Source organism: Pleurodeles waltl, chromosome 6, assembly GCF_031143425.1.
Source record: "Pleurodeles waltl isolate 20211129_DDA chromosome 6, aPleWal1.hap1.20221129, whole genome shotgun sequence".
Lineage (NCBI taxonomy): Eukaryota > Metazoa > Chordata > Amphibia > Caudata > Salamandridae > Pleurodeles > Pleurodeles waltl.
In genome coordinates, this window is record NC_090445.1 from 1,254,803,266 (window position 1) to 1,254,829,568 (window position 26,303).

At 41.3% G+C, this 26,303-nt stretch overlaps 2 protein-coding genes across 2 annotated transcripts in view; one reads left to right on the forward strand and one right to left on the reverse strand.

Moving 5' to 3' along the window:
• LOC138300789 (cadherin-23-like) overlaps positions 1–26,303 on the reverse strand; it is an 834,147-nt gene that overhangs the window by 604,770 nt on the left and 203,074 nt on the right. The window lies entirely within an intron of this gene.
• VSIR (V-set immunoregulatory receptor) overlaps positions 1–26,303 on the forward strand; it is a 146,594-nt gene that overhangs the window by 99,794 nt on the left and 20,497 nt on the right. The window contains exons 2-3 of the mRNA XM_069240563.1: positions 11,074–11,472; positions 23,201–23,257. Coding sequence (XP_069096664.1) covers positions 11,074–11,472; positions 23,201–23,257 — 456 coding nt within the window. The remainder of the gene's footprint in view (positions 1–11,073; positions 11,473–23,200; positions 23,258–26,303) is intronic.

The following is a 26,303-nucleotide window of genomic DNA, read 5'->3' on the forward strand; positions in this document are numbered from 1 at the left end:
TAACATTCAATTACTCTAGTTCAGCTTTAATAAGAAGTAAAATGAGACCAAAAGAATAAATCAGGGCTGGCAGAAAAGTGTGATAATGTAATACAAGGAATAAACTACACTTTAACGTGCGTTATGTAAGGGATAAAGTACTCCCACCATATATTATTAGGATATTGCAAGTCACCAAGGAGCTCCCTAACTATGTAGAGGAACTACCTTGGAGACCAAGTTCTTTTATGAGGTTTTGGAACTCCGAGCTGACTTGCAATATCCTTATCATGTATGGCAAGGGGTATTTTATCTCATGTGACGCATGGTCACACCATCACCTATCCTACAAACCACTTACAACTTTGGTGCGTTGCTCTTTTATATGAAAAAGAGAGAATGTTTCCAAACACGAAGACTGAAAATAGAACCTCTCATTCAAAATTAAACACATCAAAGTCATGTTAGATATGTAAAGAAGAAAAACCACGGCACATCCCAAGCGGTTATAATGTTCCAGTTTATTCCTCGTGATGTCTTTAGATGAAACAATAATCTGTGGCCCAAGGTAACATCTTGGAGCCAGAGTCAAGAGATGACAACAGAAATCCTTTTCAAATGAACATCAGCCCAAATAGACAACAGCCGACACGTGTTTCGTCTGGGTAGACTTTATCAAGGCTGTGGATATACACAAGGAAATAGAATATCAACTACTGGAAAACAATTTAAATGAGAAAAGAAGTGTTTGTGACCAATGAAGAAAACAATTATTTGAATTAAATTAAAAGTAGGGAAGCCCGATTGTTAGCCAAAAACGTGGCCCGAATAGAGAGATGTCGTTATTGCTCTCCATATTCATTTAGGATGTAAGTCACCAAAAGAGTGTCAGAAAAAGAAATGTGATCTGAAGTAGGTGTATCACAAATAGAGTGCAAAGGGAAAAAAAACAGAGCTGGGGAATGAGAATTATTGTTTTTGAAGAGTACAGTCAAGTAAAGTTAAAAGGGAAACAAAGACAACACACACACCTACAGTATTCTAGTGATGCCATAAAGTATAGGGAAAACCATGTGTTGAGATAAAAGTGTGTCCTAGATGTTGAACCACGAAAGGGAAGACATGCATCGTTGGAAACATTAGTATTATGTGCAGAAAAATGAACAAAAGGTGGATTAACTGATCCGATAATCGAAAAAACATACCTATGATGCAGATAAATAGCTCAATATTCCAAAGTACCAGAGACAAATTGATGTCTTATGTTTTGAGAAGGAGGTCGAGTAAGAAGAGGCTAGAGGACCATGGTAAGCCTGTATAGTGAGAAAGAGGGCAAAGAAACCTGGTAAGGGCGGTCCATGAAATATATATTGACCCTATTATAATGGTTACTCAAAATTAGCATGGACTAGTAGGAGTGTCGTTATTTAGAATGTGTTATTGCGAGAAGAATGACATGGTGATCATAACCCATATGGTGAATGTATAGATCGCCGAAGTAAGAATATATATAAATAGAGAGTGGCGTTTGCGTAAAACCTAATGTATCGTAGATTATATGTAATGTTTAAGACAAATAGCAGGCGATGTATAGCATCCGTGAAACTCCCATGGATGAGAGTGAATGCTTAAGGCCATCGCCAGTGATGTAAAACATCCACATAAACCCCATACAAGACCTGGACTAGCGCACTGCACTATCAATTAATAAGTGTCCATACCTCAGATGTCTCCAAGCGTTTCTTTCGGCGTGGTATGGACGGCGCTGCAAATAGTAATCGCGCGCCGGTGGCGGACTCCCTCTATTTGAAGCCCAATAGGGAGTGGAAATGGAAAAGGGACTGTAAAGCTAGAGCTGTAGCCAAGTAGGGATGGAAAACGGGCGCCACATTGAAATGTCAAAGAAGGAGATAAAACAGAGGAAAAGAGAAATATATGTGAGACACCCACTGAATAGTGGAAAAGAAAAAGAAAAAAGAAGAATATGGAGAGTTATTTCTGAAGTATAATGTCGTATAGGATCTGAAATTTGTTGAAAAAATATAATAGTAAAAATATGAAAATGGCCAAGAAATAGCATTGCATGCTAAATTATAAAATCGAGAAGGACGGAAGGGGTAATCCCATATTGTTGCATGTAACAAGTCTATTCAAATTTTCATAGGTGCTATGCATGAAAGAATGATGCAGAAATTGACAGACGCTAGAAAATAATGTAATTGACCAGTGATATAGAATAGTGAAGAAAAATAAAGGGAAACAAAACAACATTCCTGTACATGCACGGATAATACATGGAGAGAAAATATTTGCAAAACATCAGAGATCAATGAACAATATGAAAATCGACAAAAACACATATGTACACTGCATCATGAAATCAAAGGGGGTAAAGGAGATAATCCGATGTCTTTGCATCTAACATATATTTCAGAATATCATAAATACTGTACATGGAAAGGTGATGCAAATAGTGTGGGCAGATTTGGAGATGCCGAAAGTGCTAGAGAAAGACATGTAAGTCTTTGTCCGAGTTTAAACCCATCTCCACTGCTCGCAATCTTATAATCCACCTACTCTCTAATTGCCTTAGTTGAAGGGTTTTATTACCACCCCTAGGGCAGCCGCCCAGGGTGGCGATTCCAAAAGTCTGCACATTTAGCCTCTCTTGTAATGGATGTTTCTTGTTGAAATGAGCTGCAAGGGGGTAGTCAGTGTTGTTGTTTCTGATTGCCCTGATGTGCTCCTGTAATCTTTCCTTAAAGGGTCTGATGGTGCTCCCAACGTATATCTTCTTGCATGTGCAGATGATACAATATACAATGTATTTAGTGTTACAGTTCATGAACTGTTTGATAGTATATGTAACATCCGTGTTGTGCATGAACTGTTTAGTTTTGTCCTGTACATAATCACAGATATTGCAGTGTCCGCATCTATAGAAGCCTAGGGGTGGTGAGGGAAGCCAATTGCTTTTAGTGATCGTGGGCAGGAAGCTGTGACAAAGGTGGTCCCTCAAGGTGCGTCCTCTGCGATAAGTCATATCCGGTTGTGTCCGTAGACGCTTTTCCAGTGTCGCATCGGATGTAAGAATTTTCCAATGCTTTCTTAAGATTTTAAAGATGTCGGCACTAGCGCAGCTGTAGGTAGTTATGAAAGATGGTGGCTTCCTTGTGCCAGCCTGTCTATGTTGTTTTTTGGAGAGTAATGTAGTTCTATTAGCTTTCATGATTCGATCATGTGTGTGACTAAGCAGTTTATTGGAATATCCACGTTTGGCAAAACGGTGTTCCAAAATTTTCAATTGTGTGCCAAACTCCTGGTCGTCCTGACAGTTCCGTCTCACTCTAGTGGCCTCACCATACGGAATAGCCCTGATTTGTGAGTGTGGATGTGAACTGCTGGCATGAAGAAGCGAGTTGGTTGCCGTGGGTTTCCTATATAGTTTAGAGAAGATACAAGTATCTTTGATGTACAGTGTTAGATCAAGGAAGTCCACACAGTTGGTACTGGAATGGCTAGTGAACTGTATGTTGTAGCGGTTATTGTTTAAATACTGAATGAATGTGTCTAATGTATTGAAATCACCTGACCAGAAAAGAAGAACATCATCAATGTAGCGGCCCCAGTAAATGATGTGTTGTGTAAGTTCTGGCGGGCCGCTATTCCATAGATGATGATGCTCATAATGACCCATGTAGAGGTTTGCAAAAGATGGTGAGAATTTGGCTCCCATGGCAACACCCTGTTTCTGTCTATACCAGGTCCCCTCATGTAGGAAGACATTGTTGTCCATGGCAAGCTCAATTAGGTCCATAACCATATAGGAGTGTTGTAGAAAGCTTGCATCCCTCTTGTCCAAAAAGTATTGTATGGCCAACATCCCCTGTTCTTTGGGTATACAAGTGTATAAAGCGGTGACATCTAATGTTGCAAGAATGTGGCCACTGGTCCATTCGAAATCAGCAATGATACTAAGAAGATGGGAGGTGTCCCTGATGTACGAGGGTAAATTACACACGAAAGGCTGTAGATGAAAGTCGATGTATTCAGAAAGTTTTTCTGTGGGAGAATTGATACCAGAAATGATAGGTCTCCCGGGAGGAAAAGTAGCCTGTTTGTGTATCTTGGGGAGAGTGTATATACATGGAAAACTAGGTGTGGGGTTGTATAGATATTTGTATTCTAGATCCGTGAGCAGACCCTTGTTTTTCCAGGAACAGAGCTTTGTCTCTATGGCCTTAGTGATATTTGCAATGGGGTTGCCCTGTAGTTTACAATAGGCGTGTGGGTCTTCCAATTGTCTATCAATTTCTCTGATGTAATCCGACCGATTCATAATGACGATATTACCGCCTTTATCGGCCTCTTTTAGTACTAGGTCCTCATTGAGTTGCAGAGTATGTAAGGCCCTATGTTCCTGTGGGGTCAAATTATGTGTGCGAGTTTTACGTCCAAGTGTGTATTGGTCTTCAAGATGATATAGTTCCTTAGTGACTAGTTTTTGGAAAATGTCAATTGAGTTATCTGGTGGTAATAGTGGTGTGAATTTGGAAGAAGGTCTAAGACCACTGTTACAGGTTGCTGAGTGAGTCATACCTAAATCAGCCAAAATGTCTTCACAAGTAGGTACTGTGTTGTGGCTATTATCCTCCAAGGAGAGGAGAGTTTGAATGTCCTTAAGATTGCCAATGGACAGATCATAGGGCGTGATGTTTACCACATCATCTATAGTATATGGATGTTTAAAGTCAAAGTGTTTCAAGAGTTTGCACTTCCGCACAAATTTGAAAAGGTCAATATGTGTTTGTGTGAAGTCGGGAAACGACGTAGGTACAAAGCCTAGACCCTTTTTGAGAACACTCAATTGGTCACTATCAAGTGTGGTGTTAGACAAGTTCATGACACAAAGATCTTCATTGTGATTTAAATCTATGTCTAAGTTTTGAGATTGCGGGCTGTCGATCTTGTGATGACCCTGGTTGTGTTGGTTACTGGTTCGGGCACTCTTTCTCCGACCCCTTCTAGTTCTCTTGTATGTGTGGTAGGAGGCATTTTGTTGAATTTTTGTCCTCTGCGAAATCTTTCCATTTCCAACAAAAAAGTAGATTTATTGCTGGAAGTGGTTGCCTGTTGTGGTGGGACACTGTTGGTGTCATCACTTGCGAGACTAGAGCAACTAGATAGGTCAGTATCGCTGGCGGTGACATGCCAAGGGCAGGGTTTTTACATTTGCCCGCAAATTCGACAACCTAAACAGTGACAGATCAGACAACAGGGCCATTACAGCATCTTTAGCTGGTACTTCCAATGTCACCGCCAGCGATACTGACCTATCTAGTTGCTCTAGTCTCGCAAGTGATGACACCAACAGTGTCCCACCACAACAGGCAACCACTTCCAGCAATAAATCTACTTTTTTGTTGGAAATGGAAAGATTTCGCAGAGGACAAAAATTCAACAAAATGCCTCCTACCACACATACAAGAGAACTAGAAGGGGTCGGAGAAAGAGTGCCCGAACCAGTAACCAACACAACCAGGGTCATCACAAGATCGACAGCCCGCAATCTCAAAACTTAGACATAGATTTAAATCACAATGAAGATCTTTGTGTCATGAACTTGTCTAACACCACACTTGATAGTGACCAATTGAGTGTTCTCAAAAAGGGTCTAGGCTTTGTACCTACGTCGTTTCCCGACTTCACACAAACACATATTGACCTTTTCAAATTTGTGCGGAAGTGCAAACTCTTGAAACACTTTGACTTTAAACATCCATATACTATAGATGATGTGGTAAACATCACGCCCTATGATCTGTCCATTGGCAATCTTAAGGACATTCAAACTCTCCTCTCCTTGGAGGATAATAGCCACAACACAGTACCTACTTGTGAAGACATTTTGGCTGATTTAGGTATGACTCACTCAGCAACCTGTAACAGTGGTCTTAGACCTTCTTCCAAATTCACACCACTATTACCACCAGATAACTCAATTGACATTTTCCAAAAACTAGTCACTAAGGAACTATATCATCTTGAAGACCAATACACACTTGGACGTAAAACTCGCACACATAATTTGACCCCACAGGAACATAGGGCCTTACATACTCTGCAACTCAATGAGGACCTAGTACTAAAAGAGGCCGATAAAGGCGGTAATATCGTCATTATGAATCGGTCGGATTACATCAGAGAAATTGATAGACAATTGGAAGACCCACACGCCTATTGTAAACTACAGGGCAACCCCATTGCAAATATCACTAAGGCCATAGAGACAAAGCTCTGTTCCTGGAAAAACAAGGGTCTGCTCACGGATCTAGAATACAAATATCTATACAACCCCACACCTAGTTTTCCATGTATATACACTCTCCCCAAGATACACAAACAGGCTACTTTTCCTCCCGGGAGACCTATCATTTCTGGTATCAATTCTCCCACAGAAAAACTTTCTGAATACATCGACTTTCATCTACAGCCTTTCGTGTGTAATTTACCCTCGTACATCAGGGACACCTCCCATCTTCTTAGTATCATTGCTGATTTCGAATGGACCAGTGGCCACATTCTTGCAACATTAGATGTCACCGCTTTATACACTTGTATACCCAAAGAACAGGGGATGTTGGCCATACAATACTTTTTGGACAAGAGGGATGCAAGCTTTCTACAACACTCCTATATGGTTATGGACCTAATTGAGCTTGCCATGGACAACAATGTCTTCCTACATGAGGGGACCTGGTATAGACAGAAACAGGGTGTTGCCATGGGAGCCAAATTCTCACCATCTTTTGCAAACCTCTACATGGGTCATTATGAGCATCATCATCTATGGAATAGCGGCCCGCCAGAACTTACACAACACATCATTTACTGGGGCCGCTACATTGATGATGTTCTTCTTTTCTGGTCAGGTGATTTCAATACATTAGACACATTCATTCAGTATTTAAACAATAACCGCTACAACATACAGTTCACTAGCCATTCCAGTACCAACTGTGTGGACTTCCTTGATCTAACACTGTACATCAAAGATACTTGTATCTTCTCTAAACTATATAGGAAACCCACGGCAACCAACTCGCTTCTTCATGCCAGCAGTTCACATCCACACTCACAAATCAGGGCTATTCCGTATGGTGAGGCCACTAGAGTGAGACGGAACTGTCAGGACGACCAGGAGTTTGGCACACAATTGAAAATTTTGGAACACCGTTTTGCCAAACGTGGATATTCCAATAAACTGCTTAGTCACACACATGATCGAATCAAGAAAGCTAATAGAACTACATTACTCTCCAAAAAACAACATAGACAGGCTGGCACAAGGAAGCCACCATCTTTCATAACTACCTACAGCTGCGCTAGTGCCGACATCTTTAAAATCTTAAGAAAGCATTGGAAAATTCTTACATCCGATGCGACACTGGAAAAGCGTCTACGGACACAACCGGACATGACTTATCGCAGAGGACGCACCTTGAGGGACCACCTTTGTCACAGCTTCCTGCCCACGATCACTAAAAGCAATTGGCTTCCCTCACCACCCCTAGGCTTCTATAGATGCGGACACTGCAATATCTGTGATTATGTACAGGACAAAACTAAACAGTTCATGCACAACACGGATGTTACATATACTATCAAACAGTTCATGAACTGTAACACTAAATACATTGTATATTGTATCATCTGCACATGCAAGAAGATATACGTTGGGAGCACCATCAGACCCTTTAAGGAAAGATTACAGGAGCACATCAGGGCAATCAGAAACAACAACACTGACTACCCCCTTGCAGCTCATTTCAACAAGAAACATCCATTACAAGAGAGGCTAAATGTGCAGACTTTTGGAATCGCCACCCTGGGCGGCTGCCCTAGGGGTGGTAATAAAACCCTTCAACTAAGGCAATTAGAGAGTAGGTGGATTATAAGATTGCGAGCAGTGAAGATGGGTTTAAACTCGGACAAAGACTTACATGTCTTTCTCTAGCACTTTCGGCATCTCCAAATCTGCCCACACTATTTGCATCACCTTTCCATGTACAGTATTTATGATATTCTGAAATATATGTTAGATGCAAAGACATCGGATTATCTCCTTTATCCCCTTTGATTTCATGATGCAGTGTACATATGTGTTTTTGTCGATTTTCATATTGTTCATTGATCTCTGATGTTTTGCAAATATTTTCTCTCCATGTATTATCCGTGCATGTATAGGAATGTTGTTTTGTTTCCCTTTATTTTTCTTCACTATTCTATATCACTGGTCAATTACATTATTTTCTAGCGTCTGTCAATTTCTGCATCATTCTTTCATGCATAGCACCTATGAAAATTTGAATAGACTTGTTACATGCAACAATATGGGATTACCCCTTCCGTCCTTCTCGATTTTATAATTTAGCATGCAATGCTATTTCTTGGCCATTTTCATATTTTTACTATTATATTTTTTCAACAAATTTCAGATCCTATACGACATTATACTTCAGAAATAACTCTCCATATTCTTCTTTTTTCTTTTTCTTTTCCACTATTCAGTGGGTGTCTCACATATATTTCTCTTTTCCTCTGTTTTATCTCCTTCTTTGACATTTCAATGTGGCGCCCGTTTTCCATCCCTACTTGGCTACAGCTCTAGCTTTACAGTCCCTTTTCCATTTCCACTCCCTATTGGGCTTCAAATAGAGGGAGTCCGCCACCGGCGCGCGATTACTATTTGCAGCGCCGTCCATACCACGCCGAAAGAAACGCTTGGAGACATCTGAGGTATGGACACTTATTAATTGATAGTGCAGTGCGCTAGTCCAGGTCTTGTATGGGGTTTATGTGGATGTTTTACATCACTGGCGATGGCCTTAAGCATTCACTCTCATCCATGGGAGTTTCACGGATGCTATACATCGCCTGCTATTTGTCTTAAACATTACATATAATCTACGATACATTAGGTTTTACGCAAACGCCACTCTCTATTTATATATATTCTTACTTCGGCGATCTATACATTCACCATATGGGTTATGATCACCATGTCATTCTTCTCGCAATAACACATTCTAAATAACGACACTCCTACTAGTCCATGCTAATTTTGAGTAACCATTATAATAGGGTCAATATATATTTCATGGACCGCCCTTACCAGGTTTCTTTGCCCTCTTTCTCACTATACAGGCTTACCATGGTCCTCTAGCCTCTTCTTACTCGACCTCCTTCTCAAAACATAAGACATCAATTTGTCTCTGGTACTTTGGAATATTGAGCTATTTATCTGCATCATAGGTATGTTTTTTCGATTATCGGATCAGTTAATCCACCTTTTGTTCATTTTTCTGCACATAATACTAATGTTTCCAACGATGCATGTCTTCCCTTTCGTGGTTCAACATCTAGGACACACTTTTATCTCAACACATGGTTTTCCCTATACTTTATGGCATCACTAGAATACTGTAGGTGTGTGTGTTGTCTTTGTTTCCCTTTTAACTTTACTTGACTGTACTCTTCAAAAACAATAATTCTCATTCCCCAGCTCTGGTTTTTTTCCCTTTGCACTCTATTTGTGATACACCTACTTCAGATCACATTTCTTTTTCTGACACTCTTTTGGTGACTTACATCCTAAATGAATATGGAGAGCAATAACGACATCTCTCTATTCGGGCCACGTTTTTTGGCTAACAATCGGGCTTCCCTACTTTTAATTTAATTCAAATAATTGTTTTCTTCATTGGTCACAAACACTTCTTTTCTCATTTAAATTGTTTTCCAGTAGTTGATATTCTATTTCCTTGTGTATATCCACAGCCTTGATAAAGTCTACCCAGACGAAACACGTGTCGGCTGTTGTCTATTTGGGCTGATGTTCATTTGAAAAGGATTTCTGTTGTCATCTCTTGACTCTGGCTCCAAGATGTTACCTTGGGCCACAGATTATTGTTTCATCTAAAGACATCACGAGGAATAAACTGGAACATTATAACCGCTTGGGATGTGCCGTGGTTTTTCTTCTTTGCATATCATAACTGCAACCCTCTCTTGGGGCAACAGTTTCCGCACTCTGTGGCTGGGTGCATACCACTTCGAGCACTCCCCCCATCGTTCTACGTCATCATGGACTTTGTAAACAAACAATAGCTTATATTTGGAAAGTGCGCTCTCTCCTTTACACAGCCACCCTTTTTTCTTTCATGTTAGATATGTGTTGCAAAAAGATTTTTAGAAACAGTTTAATGCAAGTCAGTTTTTATTTAAAAATGTTAAGTTGCTTCGAATGTGGAAAAACACGCAGAAAGATTCTAACTTTTTTATAATTATCTATGGAGTGCAAAAAATGAACATGCTCTTTCTGCTTGTCACTGAAAGCTATAAAAATAGAGCACAAGAAATCAAAGCAATGTTTCATTTTCTATGCATTAAACAGCTGCTTTAATTACGTTCTGTGACTTGAACTGCATTTTTTGTATAATTGGTGACTGGTGCATCACAAGTTGCTGATTATAAAGAAATTAGAGACAGGTGTTTACAAAGGGATTGCAGGATCCCATGCATTATAAATATATTACCTATCAACTAGGAGTTCCATAGCTGTACAGTGAAACTTCAACTTTAGCCCTAGACCTCTTTATGCTAATAGAACTCCTCAATGATGTGTGATATCCATAGAAGGTATGATGGGGTTTGGAGATTGTATCCTATAAATAACTACATTGTTATCCAAAAAGATCAAATTCAGCCCGGTTGAGTTTGCTTTGAAAAAAGTTGTGATACTGTTAACCAAGTGACTGAAGCACATCATGGATAGCTGGCGTGGTAGCTGGAAAGGATGCCAGCTGAGTCATCACATCCTTTCACCCCACAGAGGACAAACAAATGAGAATTGTTAGCTTTGATTGTAATAGCTCTTTATTGAAGTACCTCGCTACATATCAGCATATCGCATTATGCAATAGTGAAACCTCAAAAATTGATTTGTACTGCTGCCTTTAATTTTGAGAAAGATGCTTTCATCACACTTGTTCACAATGCACTCATGTTTGTTTTCTTTCTATTCTCATTAAGGTCAAACCTCATCTTTCACAATATCTGTCCCTCATGGCCTCTATGTCTGTCCAGAAGGTCAGAATGTGTCTCTTATCTGCAAAATCTCAGGCACGCTGCTTGACAAGCAAGACCAGATAGGAAAAATCTGGTTCTTCAGTAAACACAAGGAACCAAACTGTGCAGAGAGGAAACATATCCGGAATGTCACTGAGAAAGAGCTCCACTCCAAAAATGGCAGCCGACATGGAATTGAGAGCACATCAGACCACCATGGGACATTCCGTATCACATTAACCAATCTGAGCATCATTGACAGTGGTGGGTACTGTTGTAAAGTGGAGGAGTTCAAGAGAGAGCATGGAAAGACATCTGTAAAACAAGTCTCACATGGCTACATGGAACTTCAAGTCATAGCAGGTAAGGACCCAACTCTAACCCTAACTTTACTCGCAACTGTCTCCTCCCTTTAAGAAATACTTTAAAATATTTTCTAAAAAGCAAGCACATCTCAGGGGAACATCTTTCTAGATGTTTCTTCAGACTGTGATCATAGTTTTTATAGGACAGTTCCAATGGACGAAAAATAGAAATGACATTCCCAGCAAAAAAAATAAGATTCTTTACATACTGTGTATTTGTATTGTATTCATTCATTATCTGTTGCTAAAGGGGCAGAAAAAAGATAGAGAGATTACTGATTAAAAAGATACGTTTTCAGGGCCTTGCGAAAAGGGAGAAGTAGTAAAATTGAGCATGTTGGGCGATGCTACCATTCTCTCACAGTTGCTACAGAGAAGGATCGGTTTCCAAAGAAATGTGGGATCCTAAGTATAGAAGAGCCTCTGGAAGGAGAAATTTACCTTGAACAATTGCAAAGCTCAGCCATGAAGAATAAGATGCAAAGTAACAATGGACCTAAAGAAGATTTGCTTCTTGATGGGTAGCCAGTATAAATACCTGAGGATTGGGGAGATGTGGTGATGGTGTGGGCTGCCTGTTATGAAATGGGCAGAGGTATTTTGGACTAGCTGAAAGGATTTTTCTGGAATGACTGTAGTCCCGGTGGGAGAGTAACAGGGCATGAGTGACAGACATGTGATAGTTACTGTTGTAAGTAAGAAACTGTTATCGGTTTTAGTTGCCTGAAACATGTTCTGGCCACGGGGGATGCCTGCTGCTCCGAAGACAAGTCAGCATCAATAAGAAAGTCTGCATTGCAAATCAGTTTAGCAGATATTGGACAAGAGCCCATGAGTGCAGACAGGCACAGGATTGTAGCTTCAGGACATCAATTCTGTCAATCAAGAGCTCGCTGTTCTCAGGATTCAACATCAAGAAATTAGTGAACATCCATTGCAGTACCACTTTAAGAGTATGCCCTGCGAAAGAAAGAAAGCAGTGAAAGAGGGATTTTGTTTCTGCAATTTGAATATGGCCTGAGTGTCCTCAGTGTACATGTAGAATTGCATGTCGAGCTTGTATAACAAGGATGCAAGTGGGACCATATGTTAATGAGAGATGTTAATGAGAGAAGGTGATAATATGAATCTTTATTGAACCCCACAATATATCAGCTTCAGCTTTGCTGTATAAGAAGGCGGGAATATACCATGACCATGATGAAAGAAAAATTGAAACCATTAAACTGTCTGCAGATTGCAGCCTATGTTCCCTAATCTTTGCTTGACAGCTTCTCTTATGTGGACAATTATTGAATTGAAAATATTGGAAATAGCACAGGTGTCCCCTTGACGGGCTGGTGGGCCTTAAGTGATTTGCCCCATTACTCTAAAACTGTCTCTCAGGAAGTTCGTAACCGAGTTTATCTGAAAAGAGAATTATCTATGCTCTGTGACCCATTTATCAAGTACAAAGGAGGATAGGGCTTGGGTTTAAAATTTACTAGCTTTGGGAGAGTAAGAATGTCATCGCAGCATTTGGCCTGTATGGTGCAAACTTTAAATACATGGTGAGTAGTTGTAAACCATGGATTGTTTCTGAAGGAAGTGCTAACAAATATTTGTCCAATCGTAGATATGATGGATTCATAATTGGAGACTGACACTTACTTAGCCTCAACAGACTTTTATCCAAAGGAAGAGAGAGAAAACATAAAAGGGAGAAAGAAGGATAAAGAGAAAGATAAAAAAAACTATGACAAAAGGCATAAGCAGGAATGAAGAGGAACCCTCAAGTGTTAGACAAAAAACTAGAGAGCGCCTGTTGGAGTAAAGAGGCTTGAGTTGGAATCAAGTGCACACATGGTTAGCAGTTTCATTACCAAGCTGCTGGTGGACTCACTCATGAATTCAGGGCAGTACTTAATTGTGATTGCTGTTTCCGGTGCTGAGCACCAGCATCTATTTTTGAGGGCCGGCGCTTATTCTTTTGCATCAGGCATTTACTGTGATCAAAAGCCACGTATGGGAAAGGTGGAGGAAGAGAAAAACAAAAAAACGTCACAGAGGGAGAAAGTAGAAAGCTTCAAGAGTGCCCTGAAGGGGCAGGGAGTGGCTATAAATGGATTGAAGAGGCCCGAGGTGGCTTCAGGATTACGCTGCCTCAGGATTCAGTGTTGACACATTTAATTGCAGCAGCCGTGTGTTTAAGAGGAGGGCTTTGGGCACCAGCACCTTTTTATTTACAAATTAAGCACTGCTTCAAGGTGTCTTCTTTTGAAGGCAATAAGAGAGGAGGTCAGCTTAGATCGAAATATACTGCTACTAGCACACCTTCATTGCCCAGTAGAGGTGGAAGAAGAATGGATTTGTGACGGCACCAGAAAATTGGCACTAAGGAGAGGGACAGCTACCGCCCCACCTCTCCTCCTTGCTATCAGCATAATGAGCCGGTAAGCATGTTGATCTTTTTCTTCCCCTGACTACCAAGGATTCATCTGCTGCTGTGTGTCTGTGCATGGAATGAATTCACTCCCTTCATAGAAGCATTTCATTGAATGGAGGTTAGGAAGCTCAAAAACAACCTGGGTCTTGGCAGCCACTTGGCCTCTAGTTTTCTGTAACACCTGAGCTATATTAAGGCTATACTAAAGGCTAGGGAATATGCTGCTGCATTATTCACTACAATTTTGTGCCATTTTTCTTTAGAAATGGTACATGTGTGCATTATTCTTTGCACAAAATATTGGGGGCATTCTTCTCTGATTAGTACACTGGTGGTGATGGGAGATAGGCTATAGACAACGTCCTAAGTAGTAATTTGAAAACATTTACTTCCATACTTCTTCTCTGAACAGCTAGGTGGGTGATTAATCTCTTTACACCACACGTTGGAGATATTATTGCTTCGTAGCCTAATAAAACACATAGGGACTTATTATGACTTCGGCGGAGGGGATTACTCCATCCTAAATGTGACGTATATCCTGCCTGCCGAATTATAAGTTCATTATATCCTATGGAACTTGTTATACGGCGGGCAGGATATCCGTCACATTTGGGATGGAGTAACCCCTTCTGAAAAAGTTGTAATCAGGCCCATAATATCTTACTTGTATTACTTATCAACAAGAAGAATTGATTTTCTGTGCTTATGATTTCTCAAGACCTTCCAGCTCAAGAGGTCCTGGTAGGAATATATAGAACTATATATATTGTTATATATCTACTATATTGTTCTTCTTAGGTATGGTATTCCTAAAGTAAAATTTTGTTCCTTGGCTCAGTATTAATTAGGAGCTGTATGCTGCTCTGCATAATATTCCTATTTCGTACAGGCACAATATTTCAGGAGCAGTATTTCTCATAAAGCTTCTGCTTCTGAGTCATGATGGGTATGATTCACAACACTTTCTTCCATAAGTAGCTTAGAATTATTCAGTGGAAGTTCAGGAGTAAGGGCCTGATTTAGATATTGTAGGATGGATTACTCCGTACAATTGTAACGGATAGCCCATCCATCGAAATCCCATAGAAAATAATGGGGTTTAGATTTCAGCGGACAAGCTATCCGTCACCGCTGTGAAGGAGTAACCCATCCTCCAATATCTAAATCAGGCCCTGAGTCACTGAGTTCTGGAAAAAAGGCACGCTTACTCACAGGCAAATCTTTAATCAGTCCCTATGCTACCAACGAATGCTTGGCCTCAACATACCTGCTGCGTGGTATTCCTCCTTGGAACAACATCTTTGGTACAATATGTCTTAATGCCAATATTTCTCTCAGGTGGCAACCTAAGGCCCAGATTTATACTTGCTTTGCGCTGAATTAGCGTAATTGTTTTTACGCTAATTCAGCGCAAACGTAACTCCATATTTATATTTTGGTGCTAGGCAAGTCTAGCGCCAAAATATTGGAGTTAAAGTCCTTTTTCGGCTGCGTGAACCTACCTTGGGTCAATGAGATGCACGGTGGGCGTTCCCGTCCAAAAAATTACTCAAAGGCCCTGTGAAAATCAATCTATGGTTCTTTGTTGTATTTTTCTATGCCGGGGGTATTCTAATAGGTTTTGAATGTTTAGTTTTATATGCAAAAACTGATAAACAGTGCAAAACGAGGGTGTGGCCCTTACTTAATGAAGCATTTTATTTGCGCTGACTTCTTGGTGGTGACATTATTCCGGTGACCCGGATGTTTGATGTAGGCAGTGAGTGATCGTCCTTAGCACAGTATATTTTGGACCTATGATTTTTAATAAATGCAATTTCTCCCGGAGCAGTGTTGTTTTTAACAGTATTATGTTTTCTCAAAATTCCAGTTGGCGTTATTTGTCCTTGAATTACATTTCAGTAATCCAAGTGACCATTATTCCTAAAGGATGTCTTCATTCATTGTACAGTTTGTCCCATGGGAGGTGCACAATATTCCTATAAATATTCACCTTCCTTTCTCAGTATGTTAACCATGATTTTCCCAGCAGATATTTAATATGAGAATACTTTTTATGTGGCAATATTTTTTATATTACACCAGTGACAGCTCAATCTTTCAGTTCATTTTAATGTTTCTACATTGTTTTCTTTACATGCAAAATATATCTACTGGACACAGCAATTCAGTTGCTGCTTCTGATGGATATTGCTTCAAAGTTCTTGACTAATTTCTGAGCTCTTCCTCAGTCAGAACTGTCCTTGTCAAAGGTATATTTTTTAAACCAGAATCATGAATAAATTACTTTGCATGCATCATCTGATATAGTTAAAAAGCAACATGTTGGGAAAATTCTGCCAAACTGGTTATGACGTCTTTGAACCAAAGCTTGCTGTAAGCGTCTGTTTACACTCCTTGGAATTTGTAAAAGAAAAGAAAAAGGGGACGCGGAAACAGTTTACTTTAATGCAAACTGACTATATATTATTAACACAAGTGTACGGTTTTCAGAGTATGCCCCACTCTCATTACGAGAGACTAATACTTCCTTTTGGGGCTGGTAAGACTGTGACTTCGTTCATTAGAAATTACAAAATCCATGACGTTACTGCAGGTTTCTCATGTTTCACATGGAGATTTCGGCTATAGACACCAGCCAAATCTCCAAGTGAAATGGAGGGTAAGAGTGAGGGAATATAAGGAGAAGCAATACTGGAATTACGGATTCTATGTCAGGATCGGAGGGGAGGATTATGCTTTCAACTTCCTCGCTCTAATTATTGCAGCCAGATTCGAAAACGTATATCAAACATACCGAACCCATGAACCTCTGGGAATGGAACAAACAACTGATGTAGGAAGAATAGGAACACATCATTTACATCACATACATAGAAACATAAGTTCCCAAACCCCAATACAAACATTTTAGGCTAGAGATAGTTGTAAACCAATGTAAGTAGTGAAAGTCTTAATACATGACATGTTAAAAAAGACAGACTGTGGGTTCAGTAGAAAAGGCAGGTCATATTTAGGACAAACAAACACTTACTACTTAGGAAACTTATACACGTGCTGCATTGTTAAGTTAGCTGTGCTGAAACACACAAGAGGCGCGAGCTACATTAGAATGAGAGTTTTTCTTTGGAGCTGCACCAACTGTCACTTTCAAAATCTTCACTTAGCACAAACAGGGAGGAACAAAAGGGTGTATCCTGCCTTAGTGCAAGGGCCCTAAAAACCACAAGTCATTCCTATCTTCGTGAGGGGAACTGTGTAAGGGTCAGATAAGCATTTGCACAAGGCACGGCTACAGTGAGCATCATGTAACATATAATCACTTGTCGTGCAGAAAGATAGAGATGTTGAATGACGTCAATGTTACTTACCCATCCATAAGGCGACCAATAATCGTGCATGTGCTCTTTTCAAGAGGTACCTCTCCCCTATTATCTTATCTGTACTACTTGTTCTTGCTTACATCAATGCTGAACTTGTAACCGTAGTTTTTTGTGGATTTACAGTATAAATACCACTGCCTGTGAATTAGAACTTTGAACTTCACTCATGGCCTCTATGTTGAGACTGCCTGTCGTTCCCAGCTGAAAATCGATTAAACCTATATTACTTTCTCAAATTTATCTGTCTTATTTTATTAACAGCTTTCCTTCTAACACAACAATATCCAATCAAACATGATCCTCAGTCCATAACCGATCAGGTACCAGCAGAGACCCATATAGTGCATTATCCATGTTGTCTCAGCCTCTTTCTTCACTGCTTGCAGTCAAAGTTAAGTCACATTTCTCTTCTTTCCTTTTGCTAAGTGTGCGTTAATTTCATATTGTGTAATTGCCATTGCTTGGCGCAAGTTTTCATGTGCTGAAACAAGCCTCAGGAAAATGTCATGCTCCTTTTGCCTACGATTATTCTTGTGCAGCTCCTCACTGCGGTGCAGTCATCTGCCCGCTAGGTGGCACATGGACACGGGTCGTGAGCAGCCACGACACACAACCTTTGACTTCTTTTTGAACCACCTGGAGCCTTTGGCTTGATAAGTGCCGCTCACAGAGTTTGGGGTCTGTATTCTTACCTATCCTATCTGCTTGACATCCTGCTAAAACAGGGTCAGTAGTGTGTGTGTGCGTAACACCCCACTAGGTCAGTATTGATGGCGGCTGCCTTGTGATTACTTCTGTTATTGGGACATGCTCACAGGCCGCGATTTCCCCCATGAATTCTCTGCCCCTGGGGGGTGAATGTCCCTGGGCTTAGGCCCACACAGTGTGGCTTGGCTCACCACAAAAACCCTTGGCTGGACCCCCAGCCCCATATTGCAGCACTTGTCTGTCAGAACTCCTCTGGGTCACATAAAGCAGTGCTTGCCTGCCCACGCTTACAGCGCTCAGCTGTCAGATAAAGCAGTGCTTTGCCTGCCCACACCTACAGTGCTCAGCCTGTAAATTTTTGATGCTCACTTTGTCACTCTTGTGCAGCGCCTCTCTCCTGCATTTAACTGTACCTGGGTACATGGAGGCCTCTAGGAACCAGCAACCACAAGGGGATCCTTAAGAGATCTTACCCTGGGATGATGAATTCTATGAGGCGGTGGATGGCTCAATTTACTGGGTAAATGTTGAGACCATGGATCCACTAGAACAGCACTCGGCAATTCAAATTGTGCATGCCTGCATCCACATCCCTAATCCTGACAGGGTGCCTGCTAGACCCTCTGGGACTCAGGTGCCTCACTTCCTGCACTAGAGACAAACCCTGTGCTTGCCAATTGCCCTTATGAAGATGGTTTTGACCACAATGCTTTTGCTCGCCTTAATCAGGCTTTTCTAGCCTAGACCCCCCCTCCTGAGCTTGGACGATGAGGCAGGGCCCTCCAGGCCATGGCGCCCTTCCCCATTTACCCCACAAACCCTGCCGTCCCTGACCAGGAGTCTGACATACTGGACTCGGATGTCATCCTCCAAACCAGGTCTTCTGAGTGGGTTCCAGCAGAGAAGGTGTGGCAGGTCACCTTCAGAAGCCCCTGGAAAAAGAAGCCCGCAGCTGCCTTTGGGCCAAATGTGCCCATCCTGCATTGGAGGGTAAGGTTGCCCTCACCCCTGAACCTACGATGGCCTCCTTCCTGGCAAAGTTCATAAAAAAACCAAAATAGGGCATAGACAGTTCACAGAGAGCTTGCCAGGACAAGCTTTTGGATACTATCGGCCCCCTCACCAAGATCCTACTAATGGTTAAAGATACCAAGGCCAAGGGTGACCTTATTTCTCCTGAGGCCTTCTCTGTGTGGGCACAGCACAGTATCATCTTCCTAAGTAACACCAATTGCACGCTGTTGACAGAGTGTCTCCTCACTCCCTGTTGATTAAGGTAGACCCAAAGCTTGCGGACCTGGTGACCTCTGAGGTGGGGTCAATTGCCCAAGGGGCTCTCTTTGGGGAACCTTCTATCAAAGAACTGGGCAGGTTTGTGAACACCTTCACCTTTCTAGACAAGGCTGAGTCCTCCATAGAGTTTTAAACCCTCTGGTTTTCCAAGGGGACTGTTGTGGCAAGGGCCGTTTGGCTAGCTGTGTTCTTTCCCAATACCCTCCCAGAAGGCAAAGCTCCAAGACCAGACCAGATTCACCAGCTTCTACCCAGCCAAAGGGAAACATTTCCAAGGTTGAGGCTTCAAAGGGAACTCCACTTCCTTCAATTCCAGTGAGTGTTCATCCTTTCTCTCTTATAAAATTGGAAGGCAGACTGTGGCTTTTTCTCCAAGCCTGGAGATCGATTACGACAGACGCATGGGTCTTACAAACTGTCCAAGGTTTCCAAATAGAATTTTATGGCAACCCTCAACAGGACTCCTGGCCCCATCCCCTTCAGTTCTCCTCTCAAGAGGTGGTCCTCATAGACCAATAAGTTTCTTCCCTCTTGGAAAAAGGAACAATTCACCTGCCAGCACCACATCCCTGTGGGTTTATCAGCAACATGTTCCTGGTGAGCAAAAGCGATAGAGGGCAACGCCCAGTGATCAACTTGTGGGAGTTCAACGAGTGGCTGGTCTATGGACACTTCAAGACTGAGGGAACCCATCTCCTCAGGGATGTGCTGTGTCCCTCAGACTGGATGGTCTGTTTGGACTTCAAAGACGCATACCTATAGATTCCAATTTTTCTCCTGCATAGAAGGTTCCTCCAGTTTATTTGACACCAGCAATCGTTTAAATTTTCAACTCTGCCCTTTGGCTCTACTCCGCCCCCTAGTGCATCACAAAAGTTCTCAAACTGGTCCTGGAACACTTGCATGTGCAAGGGATGCACCTTATCTATCTGGACGACCAACTGATAATAGATCAATGGCTGTGTCGTCTCTCGCACCAGCTGCAGAAGGCCATCAATCTCCTGGAGGGGCTAGGTTTTAGGATAAAAAAGTCACTCCTGGTCCCCTACCAGAGAGCAAAGTTTCTGGGCTTCATCATAGGCTCTACCATGGCTTCTTTCAGTCTTCCATCCTGGGAGGTGACAAAGGTCCAACACGAGTTGGGGAACACCCTGGCCAAATTCGCACCTTGCTGAGACAGATTGCTCACCTGATGGTGCCTATCATAATCTATCCAGGCTATCTTTCCGGGTCTTACAGAGGTTGAAGACTTCTCATCTAAAGAAAGGGCTTATGTATTCCCAACTGGTGTCCCTCTCACATGAGGCAAATGAAGAATTTGGCTGGTGGCTGTCCTACATGGAAGCATGGAATGGAAGAGTGATTTTCAGGTCAGCCCAAGACCTCATTATTGAATCAGACACCAGCAGGTCAGGTTGAGGCACAAGATGTGGAGATGTTTCCCCCGTGGCTCCTTGTCTGCTCAAGAACAGAAACTACACATCAATTGCTTGGACCTTCTGGCTTGCATCTTCGGGCTACGCTGCTGGACAAAGGACAAGATCCAGTTGTGCAACTCCTCAAGATGGGCAATGTGTCAGCCGTCCGGTATGGTAAACATTTGGGAGGCATGTGCTCCAAAGTTCTCTCTGATCTTGCAACCAACTTTTGGCAATATTGCCTGGACCATCAAATTCGGGTCAAGGCAGAAAATTTCCCTGGGAAATCGAATCATGTAGCGGATTGGCACTCCTGTCATCTTTGGGATTCCAGCCTGTGGAAGCTTCATCTGGAAGTCTTTGCCAAGCTACAGGAACAATGGGGTCTATTCTTTGTAGACCTGTTTGCATCCCAGTTGGATCAACCAACTACCCTGCATCTTCAGGTGGAGACCGAATCCACTGGTGAGAGCAACGTACACCTTCCCTCAGGATTGGCATCAGGAGAAGGGTTATGCATTTCCTCTGTTTGCAAAGATCGCCCGGTCCTTGGCTCAAATCAGGAGGCAATGTGCAGAAGTGGTGTTGATCACACCCCTATGGAGGTCTCAAGACTGGTTTTCACTTCTTCTAGAACTTTCCTGGACTTTTCCAAACTATCTCCCCCTGTTTTAGAACCTTCTTCTCAACCTAGATCAGATTAGACACTGACTGGTGCTGAAGGGCTCCTTGACCCTGATGGTATAGCGGATTACAGGGGCCAATTGTTGGCCCCAGGCCTTTCGAGACAAGTTGAAGACCTCTTATCCAAGGATTGAGCCGACAGTGCAGTCACACATTACAGATTGGCATGGACACGATTGGCATGCTGGTGTATGCGATGGGGTGTGGATCCTGTGGTCGTATATGCTGTTCAGGTGCATACTTTCTTAGCTAGTCTGGCAACAGAAGGACTAGTGTATCGCTCCATCAATACCTTCTGTTCCACCATTTCAGCAGGGCACGTCCCGATGGGCAGTTTACCAATTAGGGAACATCCTTTTATCCGCAGCCTCCTTCGAGGGGTTTGTCTCTCACTTCCCCCGGAGCCACGTTGTTCGGCTCTTTGGGATGTAAACCAGGTGCTGAACCTTTCTTGACAGCCAGGTTTTTGTCCAGAAAGGAACTTTTTGGCTCGAGTGGCGATGCTTTTGTGCCTGGTATCATGCAGAAGGGTCTCAGATGTACGAGCCCTGGATATATCGGGTCGTAACTTTTCCCCATCTGGGGTATCTTTTACTGTAAGTAGGAGGGCCACGTCCAATACCAGGGTTATTTCTTATCCTGCCTTTCCAGATTCCCCTCAACTGTGTGTGGTGCAATGCCTCAAGGCATACCAAGCTATGTTCAATGATTTTTGCTTACCTGGTGAGTGCCAGCTCCTGATTAGGTTGTGGAAACCACACAAGGCTGTCTCTTCCCCTACCATACCATCATGCAGGAAACTGACATTGACCTTAAGGTTTTAGAAGTGCATTCCATTCGAAGAGCAATGGCTTCGAAAGCTTTCAGCCTAGCGGCCCATTTGGAGGGTATTATGAATTAGGCAGACTGGTCTTCGGCCTCTGATCCTGACATAGAATGACAAAATTTCCTAGCTTTCGTTATGCAAAGTTTCATTTCTTTTAAGGACATGGAGTCGAGGATTATCCCACCCCGTGGAAGTCTTAACTTAACTGCCAAGCTTCCACTTGACTGGTAGGTACTCATTTTCCTGTTATATTATTTGATGCTATATGAAGCTGTGTTCATAATACTGCTGTTTCAACTGTGATGTTCAGATGATGCTTCTGCTGATATGTTCTCAGACATGGAACCTTTGCTGATTCTTTTCTTTCTTCCTAGGGACTGAAACTGGGAAACAGGAATCATGATACATGTGCTCTGGTTGACCTTGCGCGATGAAAGAGGGTGGGACAACATGGATAATGGACTATGTGGGTCTCTGCTGGTACCTGATTGGTTATGGACAACAGATCACGTTTGATTGTATATTGTTGTTTGTTCCATTCCCAGAGGGTCATGGGTTTGGTAGTTTTAATATAGGTTTTTGAATATGGCTGTTGTGAATAAAGCAAAGGAGGTTGAAAACATAATCCTTGCTTCCATGTCATTAATAGAATTGAATCTTTCTGTTACGAAAGCGAGGACATTTTTAATTCCTCTGGTAGTTTTTATTAGTCATTGGATTAGCAAGGCTGAACAAACAATCCCTGTTAATTCAAAGCTCCAGAAATGTACAGGTCTTTCAGTAGCCTTAACTGAGGGGGATGCGGAATTAACACTCCTCCACTCTTGGGAAGTAATAAAGCCCTCTATGTTCATCTCAGTAATCAAATGTACATGCTTTCAAACCTAATGCTTCATCATCAGATGCCATAGACTGTTGTTGTGAAGTTAAGTAAACGAGGTGAAGTGATCTATGAAAAGTAATTACTATGTAATTCACTTTTACAGCTGAAAAAGTTCTTCAGAACTGCACGTTTCACTCTTTTGCCAGCGAAGATAATGAAAGTAAGTTTATTACAATTAACGATTATCTGATACACCCTACAGTGTTTTCAACTGAGCAACCTGAATTTCTTTCTTGATAGTATAAGTTGTGTTTGAAAATAAAACAATTTTCCAGATCCTGGCGTTCTTTGAAGTAGGGAGGAACAGGTCAAGCTCAACTGAGCCTGCAATGTGAAGTGGTTATTTGTGTAAGTAACCGAGTGAGCACAGGCATTCTCACTTTAAGGCCCATATTTATACTTTTTTAGCGCCGCATTTGCGTCATTTTGTGACGCAAAAGCAGCACAAACTTACAAAATACAATTGTATGCAGCGCTAAAAAAGTATAAATATGGGCCTAAGTGCCTTAGTGTTTGAGTATTAGATAAAGATTCAAATCAGAGTTTAAATTTGGACCCGTCATTGGAGGAGGCACTCAAGCTTATTGTCACAATATGGCCAGCCTGTAGAATGAAAGGTAAGCAGAATGATGTTCTATATTGAGTAACCGCTCACTTTTCCTTAAGCAAAGGTTCTCAGGCAACTAAAGTAAAAAGCTACGATATTGTGTTCTGGAGACTTCTTTGCCCCTAGAAAACTAGAGCTTGTTGCAACTGTGGAGTTCTGCGGTGCTGAGATTCCCATGTGTGGGACACGCACTGACACTGTTTTTTTTCACACTTTAATCTTTTAGCTATGAACATGGATACACAAACCTAAGTACAAGAATATAGCAATATTCAGTCATATAGCATTGTGTGATTTAAATATATTTCTAAATATAGCACTACATCCAGATAAAAAGCTAAGGAAGCTAGTGTACTAAAACTTTATATATAAAGCACAAAACAAAACACAAGAAAAAAGAAGAAATGAAAGCAGAAGACAAAAGGAACATCAATATTCATAGTTGAACTGATTGGCAAGGAACCCTTGTTAGAAATTACAAGTTGTTTACTAAGAATGAACAACGTATGTACAATTTCTGAAAGACGTTTCAGATGATCTCACGTTAATAGAATGATCTATAGAGGATTTTCTACTGTGACTAGTTTATAAGCGTCATGTAAACTAATATTACACCTAAGCAGTTCTTGCAGATATCCAATAGTAAAATTATTTTTCTGACCATAACAATGCTGAGAAGAACGACCTCTTTAAACCCTCAATTGAGATTCAAAAATTGAATCAAATTGAATTAAAATGATCCTATGTAAAGTTACTAGGCTACGGATCTGTTAGCATATTAGGAACACTTCAGCAAAGAGCTCTACACATACTTTGTGTGTGTCAAATTATGTCTTGATCTAATCAGTTGTACCAAAATATGGAGCAGGTGTATCCAGCATCTCCACCAGTGCGCAGTCAAGCAAAGTGGCAGAAATTCTTGATAAAGTATTTGCTTCCAAATGTTAAACTTTTTTTGCACCAGAAAGTTGCCCTAAAAAATGCAAACAGTGCTTTGCACTACTTTACTTTAAGATGGCATCCCACCGATGGGCCTTTTCACACTGCCACTCATGGTTTTTGACACAAAGCTGTACCTACTAAAATTAGTAGACAGGGCTTTGTGCCTAAAATAAACACCTTCTTGAAGCTGACGTTTCTAAGGAGAATTCTTTTCATTTCTACTAATTTTCAGAAATTACACGTGTGCTACCCTCTATAGCACTCATCCATTATGTGAAAAGATTTAAAGTTTGTCTAAGCATAGTATTTTTTTCTGAAAGGGCACTCATCCAGTAGAAAACCTATGCTAGACATCATGCACACATCTTAGCACTATGGTGAAAAAGTGTGCATGGTGCTAGGCAGCTTTTTGTGCATCAGTGCACAGGAAGAGAGAAGCAGCACCATATCTTAGTATGCTCTCTCCCAATGTAGTGCAGCAAAGTTGATTGCTGTGCTGCATTATGATTGTTTCATTAATTTGTCCCTGTGTGCGTGAGACAGAGGGAGAAGATAGTTGGTTAACAAAAAGATGTCACATATTACCCATTTTGGAGCTTCAAAGTGTATTTACTGTCTCGGCCAGGGAAGGAGAAAAATGCAGTTCAAGTTGAATCTTCCCTTACCTAGCTATTTTAGGAAACACGAGGAAAAGTGATAGATTTACTAGTTTTGCATTCTCCTCTTAAAATGTGAACACTAGGCATCCTGTACTCTCATCTTCCCATTTCCAGAAGGACCCAGCAACTGCTTGTAAGGCAGGAAAGTTAAGGGGAGCCATGGAAGGGCATTATGCTCACAAGTAGTCAAAATATTTATTGTGCTGACCAACGACAAAGCACTAGCAGTATATGCCCCCAGGTGTACTGTTCTTCTCCTTCCAATTTGTTTCTTTAAAACTAATCTAGGAAACTTCATAATCCCTCCCATGAATTATTATGTGGAACAATATTTGTTAGCCATGATAAATATTTGAAGATAAAGAGATAGATAGATAGATAGATAGATAGATAGATAGATAGATAGATAGATAGATAGATAGATAGATAGATATTCACTAAAAAAACAATGTTTATGGGACGTTATGGTTAGGTTCAGAATTTACAGACACATAGCCATAGAAATCCAGCAGTTATAGCTAGAGTTATCTCAAGTAACTAGAACTCGTAATGTAAATATAACACACACCAAACCATGCACAGTTTTCTCATCAGTAGTTTTATTGAAAATGTTGCAGTGATATTATCAATGATGTCATAGAAGATGTCATGATTGATGTAATATGTGGGGTAATTAGCAGTGCATGGCGAGGCACCTTTTCCCCTTGGAAATATCGGCTGTGACCCAGGGGCGGCGATCCCTGGGGCCGAAATCGGCCTGGGGAGAGAGGCCATGTGCACTTCCAACCCTATTAAACATATAGTATCACACCCATATATTTCCACTGAAAAAAACAAAGATTACATGGACGTTATAGTCAGGAAACAGAATTGAAAATACACAGAAATTCACTTAAAAAAACAAAGGTTACAGGGATGTTATAGTTAGGTTCACATTTAGGCCCTTATTTATACTTTTTTAGCGCCGCATTTGTACCACTTTTTGACGCAAAAACAGC